This window comes from Schistocerca piceifrons, chromosome 5 (assembly GCF_021461385.2).
Source record: "Schistocerca piceifrons isolate TAMUIC-IGC-003096 chromosome 5, iqSchPice1.1, whole genome shotgun sequence".
NCBI lineage: Eukaryota > Metazoa > Arthropoda > Insecta > Orthoptera > Acrididae > Schistocerca > Schistocerca piceifrons.
In genome coordinates this window covers 106,638,339-106,646,279 of record NC_060142.1, presented here as the reverse complement: position 1 = coordinate 106,646,279, position 7,941 = coordinate 106,638,339, and the positions used below count along the sequence as shown (strand labels likewise).

Below are 7,941 nucleotides of genomic sequence, written 5' to 3'. Positions count from 1 at the left end.
AAATAAATTCATGAAGATATTTATTTGAAGTTTTTTAAGAGTTGGTCCTAAAAGGTTGACTCCAGAGAAACGAGAAAGGGAAAAATTAGATGCAACAGAAATGAGGATATGGATAAGTGCCACGAAACACCCTAACCTGAGAAAAAATCTAATTAACGAATGTTAAATTAATTACTTTCTGTTTTTCATGGTGCAGAAAAAAACTAGATTAACTGTACACCTACCGAGCGAGGTGGCGCAGTGGTTAGACACTGGACTCGCATTCGGGAGGACGACGGTTCAATCCTGCGTCCGGCCATCCTGATTTAGGTTTTCCGTGATTTCCCTAAATCACTCCAGGCAAATGCCGGGATGGTTCTTCTGAAAGGGCACTGCCGACATCCTTCCCCATCCTTCCCTAATCCGATGAGACCGATGACCTCGCTGCCTGGTCTCCTTCCCCAAACAACCCCAACCCAACCCAACTGTACACCTAATTCCACATTTTTTTGGGTTGTCGGACATTATCACCAGTGATTGGAATACATACCACAAAATTTAGGGGTGTTAAGTGTAACTGCTGCTCTTTGATAAGGAGACACAAGAGATGAAATAATGGTGGACCGATTCAAACCAGTTAAAACATTAACGGGTTTGCAAGTAAAAATTGTGTCTTAGACTTTAAGTCCACTTCTTCAGTAATCCTCCAGACAGCCATATAGCCTTTCTTTGGGCTGCACTGTGAAATACCTGTCTCTGTGATTCTTTATAGAGGACATTTATTTTCTCATCAGAGTGAATGTATTGGTACACCAAGATCTCTAGACCTTTCGTTGATTTTAAGTCTCTTTTCAGCGTCTGTAATATTGTTTACAACTGTTTTGTTTACTAAACTGCATACCTTTGAATTTCCTTCCTGACCTGTTTCTTTGTAATACGAAACATATCCTGATTTTAAATGTATTTTTTCTCAGTTTTCTACGCACTACTTTTAACGTTATTATGTTCTAAGAACTAACAGTATACAATGATATTTCATCTATTTTGCCTTTGATTGCAACTTGGTTTTCTTACTACTACTGTGACTTCCTCAAAATGGTACGTTAGTAATCGCTTTTCTCCTTTCAAAACATCTTTACAGAACTACCCCTTCTTTATTTTTACTTCATACGTTCCTGTGTCGAGTACGGTGTTTATTTCATGCAATTGTCCTTTTGCATCTTGCTTACTTTCGGCATTACGATATGCCGCTTGGAGTTACATTTCCACACAGGAAGTTACGCTCTTGGAGATGATGAAATTAATGTTATCCACATGCTCGTAAACTTCTAAAGCGAATAGAAAAATATTATTTCCTTACCTTACATATTATTCCAGCGTTGTAGAAGGTAGAAATACATTGCAACAAATTAATCTGAGATTCAGTCTAGGTCGATCAAAACACAAAGGTAAATCACACTAAGGTGGAGCTTCGTGATGTATAGCACTCAGGCCAACTTGAGTGCAGTTTTTATGCGTTTTTCCACTGCCGTCCAGGAAAATGACGGACTTTATCGGTTCCCGTCCCCTGTCGTGTGCACAAAACATCACAAACATCGTTTATTTATTGCAATTTCATCCCATATGGCCTTGGTGGCAAAGGCGTCATTTGGTTTGACAAAGAAAAATGAATTTTAAAAGTAGTAACAGATTTTTAAAATAAATTGTAAGTACATAAAATCGTGTCATACAGGTATTTCACAAAACCATAGTTCTGTGTCAACCAAATGTACCGGTTTTGTACCATAGCTGGATCTCAACCTTGCAAGTGACATCTATGGGATGGGCACTCATCCAGGAGGCTGTTGTCTAAAGCCGGCACTGGATGAGAACACCTGAAAATGGCCGCTGTGATTTTCCTTCTCGATAATCTTGCGAATAGCAGTTGTAGTAACAATCATCAACTTACAAATGTTTGAGAGAAGAAGGTAGTGATATCTGCACCTGGTAGACTTGTTTATTTATTTACATTACGTACATAAACATAATACATGCTGGTACAGGTACAATAATGAAGATTTCAGGGTCACACAAGGATGTACAGTTGTCGTTCAAATAGTAAAGCCACTATGTAAGCATTTTCTGCGAGTCATAATGCTTGATAACGTACAAAACGCAAAACCACTAATTACAACTTCAGACACGAAAACTCATGATGTTGGACGTGACGATTGTTCTTCAGTGCTGTCCTCCTAGGAACGCTTTACAAACTTAAGATGGATTCCACTCTTAGTCATAAGGATAAAGGACCTAGGATGGTAATCCAGGTTAGTTACTGTCTTCTCTGTGGGTCGCACGCTGTACTTTGACAGGATGTTCACGAGACCCACTTTGGTTTGCAAAAGACCCATCCTCATACCTGAAATATACACAGAAATGTAATTATACAGCTGGATGAAGTGATTCTGAATCAACTGCCCCTATTCATTAGGAAGTAAAGGCCTTTCTTTTTCATGTCCCTTAAGTAGGACGACAGGCTTCAGAGAAAATATAACTGGAGCTACATTTCGACATGTAGATACACTTAGTCTGTGAATTCTCTAAACTTGGCAAAAGCATCAAACTTTACTATTAGTTTTCCGCAAAGCATATAAGAACAAGTGCCCACATGTAAGATCTCATGAAATTACATAAGACAGTAAGTGTCTGCCGCAGTTGTTAGGTCGGTTACTGCCGCTAAAATGGCAGGTTATCAAGATTTAAGTGAGTTTCAATATGGTGTTATAGCCGTCGCACGAGCAATGGGTCACAGTATCACCGAGGTAGCGATGAAGTGGGGATTTTTCCGTACGACGATTTCACGAGTGTACCGCGAACATCAAGAATCCCGTAAAACATCAAATCTCCGACATCGCTGCGACCGGAATTAGATCCTGCAAGAACGGAACCAACGACGACTGAACAGAATGGTTCAACTTGACAGAAGTGCAACCCTTCCGCAATTTGCTGCACATCTCAGTGCTGGGCCATCAAGTGTCAGCGTGCGAACCGAACATCATCGATATGGGCTTTCGGAGCCGAAGACCCACTCGTGTACCCTTGATGACTGCACGACACCAACATTCGACTGTTGATGACTGGAAAGAAGTTGCCTGGTCGGACGAGTCTAGCTTCAAATTGTATTGAGTGGATGGACGTGTACGGATTTGGAGACAACTTTGTGAATCCATGGGCCCTGCGTGTCAGCAGGGGACTGTTCAAGCTGGTGGAGACTTTGCAGTGGAGTGGGGCGTGTGCAGTTGCAATGATATGGGACCCCTGATGTGTCTAGATACGACTCCGACAGTTGACACGTACGTAGGCATCCTGTCTGATGACGTGCATCCCTTCACGTCCATTGTGCATTCAGACGGACTTGGACAATTCCATCAGGACAATGTGACGCCCCACGTCCAGAATTACTACAGAGCGGCTACAGGAACTCTCTTCTGAGTTTAAACACTTCCGCTGGCCACCAAATTGGCTCTGAGCACAATGGGACTTAACATCTGAGGTCATCAGCCCCCTAGAACTTAGAACTACTTAAACCTAACCAACCTAAGGACATCACACACATCCATGCCCGAGGCAGGATTCGAACCTGCGACCGTGGCAGTCGCGCGGTTCCGGACTGAAGCGCCTAGAACCGCTTGTCCACCGCGGCCGGCTGGCCACCAAATTCCCCAGACACCCACATTATTGAGCATATGTGGGATTCCTTGCAACGTGCTGTTCAGAAGCTCTCCCTTTCTACTCTCAAGGATTTATGGAGAGCCCTGCAGGATTCATGGTGTCAGTTCCCTCCAGCACTACTTCAGACATTAGTCAAGTCCATGCCACGTCGTGTTGCGACATTTCTGAGTGCTCGCCTGGGCCCTACACGATATTAGGTGTACCAGTTTCTTTAGCTGTTCAGTGTATATGACAGGCAGCTTGTTAAACCAGGGTCCCTACAGTTCAGAAGTGTTAACCAAAGACTCGTCCCAAGATAAACCGAGGAAACGAGAACGACGGTGACCCAACAACCTAGGCTGCATAAGTAGTGGGGAATCAAACGGTGAGTGTCGATAAACATGTAGGAACCGTGGAAGCACTGAAAAATGACACAGCATCAAACCGCAGAACCACTGATAACCGAGAGCAGGGCATTTCCGGTGAAGTCTGCAGACGAAGCAAACAATGAGAGCAACCATAGGCAGGAGCAAGTTGTTACTGGGAGCTGGTCAATGGTGACAAACGACGCAGATCAACAACCGTCCTGATATAATAACTCAAAACACGACCAGGCAGGGAAGACCAGAATAATATGCAAGGAATGATTGAACGCAGATCGCAAGACATACAATGGCCACCGTTAACGAGTCCTGAGCGAAGCAACACTGCAATTAAAACCAACAGTTCTCGAGCAAGCAGTGTGACAAGCAAAAGTAGCAGCGTGTGATGAAAACCGGGAAAACCCAACGCAAGTCGGGTAAACTGTCAAAAGGAGACATACATGACTTGAAAGGAAATGTAAACAGAATGAAGCAATTACTGAGAAATGATGAAGGATGTACACGTCACAGGTCCCAAAGTGGCGCTGACGTCGAAGTGGAAAATGAAAGACAAGATCCGGATCCAATGGAATTAAGAACACGAATCCACCTGTGAACATTGGACATTGGGCAGATGAAACGAAGAAATGTCCAACCACGTACTTAGGAGAAATGACACAAGATTGTAAAACTGCAACACTAAATACAGAATAGAATCGAAGACGAAAAAGAAGTTTCAAGCAATGCTTATATGTGGCAGATACACACATCGCTCTGGTACAGCTAGTAGTCACATATAGAACAATTGAAATTACCGGGTATGACGAAGCTACCAATACAGGGAGTGCATGCGGAATAGGCGTCCTATACAAACAACGTATTCAGTATACGACACGATCGTTACTCGAATCCCGAAGAGATAATATCAGCATAAAAATTCATGATATGTTAATCATAAAGTATATAAACCAAGGGATAGTGTCGTTCGCAGGAAGAGAAATGAATTTCTCAAGTGATCAGTTGCAATTTTAATAATATGGACTTATAATAAAATTATTATCGAAGGCGATTTCAATTGTGTTTTAAACAATTACGATCAAAGTTCCAATTTCAATTTTTTTTCAAGGACTACACATTTTAATAGAAGGACTTAAATAATTGGACACCCGTATGTAAGTTCATGCCAGTGCTACCAGTGCACCTACATCACCAACGTCGCTAAAATCGGGTTACATAGAATCTACGAGATGTGATCAAAAAATACGGTGAATAAATTTTCTTAGCAGCGGCTGCTGACGCTACAACCATTTCATGTAACTTGTCCGATAACTTGATCCGTTGAGACAGACAGCATCTAGTTGGAGCACGTTCTGACTTGTCACTCAGCGTCCAGCGACACTAGAGTGAGGTTGTGTTTATCGACTCTGTCACGCGTCATGAATTTAACAACGCGTGAACATTAAATTCCGTTTCAAGTTGCAAGGAAATGCCCAAGAAAGTCAAGAAATATTAAAACTGATGTGTAGCGGTAATGATGTAACTCTGAGGACTGTTTACAAGTGTTACGAGCATTTTAAAAGCATAAATCAGTCGGTAGAAGACGAGTATACAAAAAGTGTCAAAAATTGTCCATTCAAGCAGGCGAAGAACTATTCGAGAGCTTACCGAAGAAATTAACACCTTGCACGGTTCGGGGCAAAGCATTCAACTGATGATTTGCAAATGAGACAAATGATTGTAAAATTTGTTCCCAGACTTTTGACTGATGAACAGAAGAAAAATGGTGTGTCAGTTTGCACGGAGTTGAAGCATCGTCTATATGCAGGACCGCAGTTCACATCCAAAATTCTAACTGGAGATGAAACTTGGGTTTATGGATTTGACCATGACACGAAAATTGAGAATACCTGATAGGAAAACTGAATTCCCTCGCTCTAACATGCCACGTCAGCCAAAATCGAATATCATAGTCATGCCCATTCTTTTTTTCGTTTTCAGGGCATAGGGCAATCGGAGTTCGTTACAAGGGAAACTATTGAAAACACCGAATTTTGCAAGGTCGTACTGCAACGTTTGCGAAACGATATATGAAGAAAGAGTCCAGGAAAATGGGCCAATGGCTTCCTTCTTCATCATGACATTACGCCGCGCCACACTTCGCTTTTGATTTCCGAGTTTTTGGCCGATGAAGGTTTTCCAGTCTGGGTTCAAAATGGCTCTGAGCACTATGGGACTTAACATATGAGGTCATCAGTCCCCTAGAACGTAGAACTCCTTAAACCTAACTAACCTAAGGACATCACACACATCCATGCCCGAGACAGGATTCGAACCTGCGACAGTAGCAGCAGCGCGGTTCCGGACTGAAGTGCGTAGAACAACTCGGCCACCGCGGCCGGCTTTCCAGTCTGGGCACATCCGCCTTACTCACCATGCCACGCGGGATTAGCCGAGCGGTCTCAGGCGCTATAATCATGGACTGTGCGGCTGATGGTTCAAATGGTTCAAATGGCTCTGAGCACTATGGGACCTATCTTCTCAGGTCATCAGTCCCCTAGAACTTAGAACTACTTAAACCTAACTAACCTAAGGACATCACACACATCCAAGCCCGAGGCAGGACTCGAACCTGCGACCGTAGCGGTCGCGCGGTTCCAGACTGTAGCGCCTAGAACCTCAACGGCCACTTCGCCCGGCTGTGCGGCTGATCTCGGCGGAGGTTCGAGTCCTCCCTCGGGCATGGGTGTGTGTCTTTGTCCTTAGGGTAATTGCGGTTAAGTAGTGTGTAAGCTTAGGGACTGATGACCTTAGCAGTTAAGCCCCATAAGATTCCACACACATTTTTTACTCACCAGATTTAGTACCATGCGAAATCTGGCTCTTCTCAAAACTTAAAACTAAGCTTAAAGGAAAACGTTTTGACACTATTTCTGTCATTCAGAGGGCCAGGACAGAACAACTGAACGCCCTTCCAAAAGTAGCCTTCGAGAAATGCTTCCAGTCAGGGATTCAGCGTTGAGATAGGTACATTGCCAGCCAATGAAAAGACTCTAAAGAAGATTAAATCAAATTCCATGTAAGCTTACACTTTGTTTCTAATAAAATTATTTACCATATTTTTGATCACACTTCTTATGTTAGTTCGTTAGTATAACACAACAGTGCGTCCCTGACACTCAGTTTACAAAATAATGGTGAAACAGCTCGACCAATACTGGAGAAATGAGCTACACGACAGAGCTGCCCATATCCTGTAACTCTTTATGCAATTACAGTAAAGCCATGAAAATCTACATTCTCTATAAACCCTCAATAGCAAATCCGCATGTCACGTATATGTGGATGACATGTTATCAACAACAAACAAGTTTCTACATACAAAAAGAAGAATCCTACAAAATTACACCAGTGCGACCGGCGCTATCTCAAATCAACCGTTGTCCTGAATGGAATTTTCACTCTGCAGCGGAGTGTGCGCTGATATTAAACTTCCTGGCAGATTGAAAGTCTGTGTCGGACCGAGACTCGAACTCGAGATCTTTGTCATTTTCGGTTCAGTGCTCTAACAACTGAGCTATCCACGACTCACGATCCCTTATCACAGTGTACGAAATGGTAAATTTAGAGCCTTTGCCCGCGAAAGGGAAAGGTCCCGAGTTCGAGTCTCGGTCCGGCAAACAGTTTCAATCTGCCAGGAAGTTTGACATGTTGGCCTACTAGGTCCACTGAAGACTACATTCAGGACACGTTTTTACCAACAAAAGAAAGAAGGGAAGGGTAGGAATGACTATAGCGGGTAACCCGTATGAAACGGCAATGCATACTGTCAGGACAGGACAGCAATGAACGAACACACGGCCAGTGAATTAGACCGACTGCAGAAGACAGCACTTATAAATGCAGATATGCA

General features: G+C 43.1%; 1 protein-coding gene across 1 annotated transcript in view; it reads right to left on the bottom strand.

The window, feature by feature from the left end:
- Positions 1-1,950: 1,950 nt before the first annotated feature.
- The window catches only part of LOC124798348 (cytochrome P450 6k1-like), a 45,299-nt gene continuing 39,308 nt past the window's right edge, over positions 1,951-7,941 (bottom strand). The window contains exon 7 of the mRNA XM_047261706.1: positions 1,951-2,377. Within this exon, the coding sequence (XP_047117662.1) occupies positions 2,211-2,377 (167 nt within the window). The 3' untranslated portion in view covers positions 1,951-2,210. The remainder of the gene's footprint in view (positions 2,378-7,941) is intronic.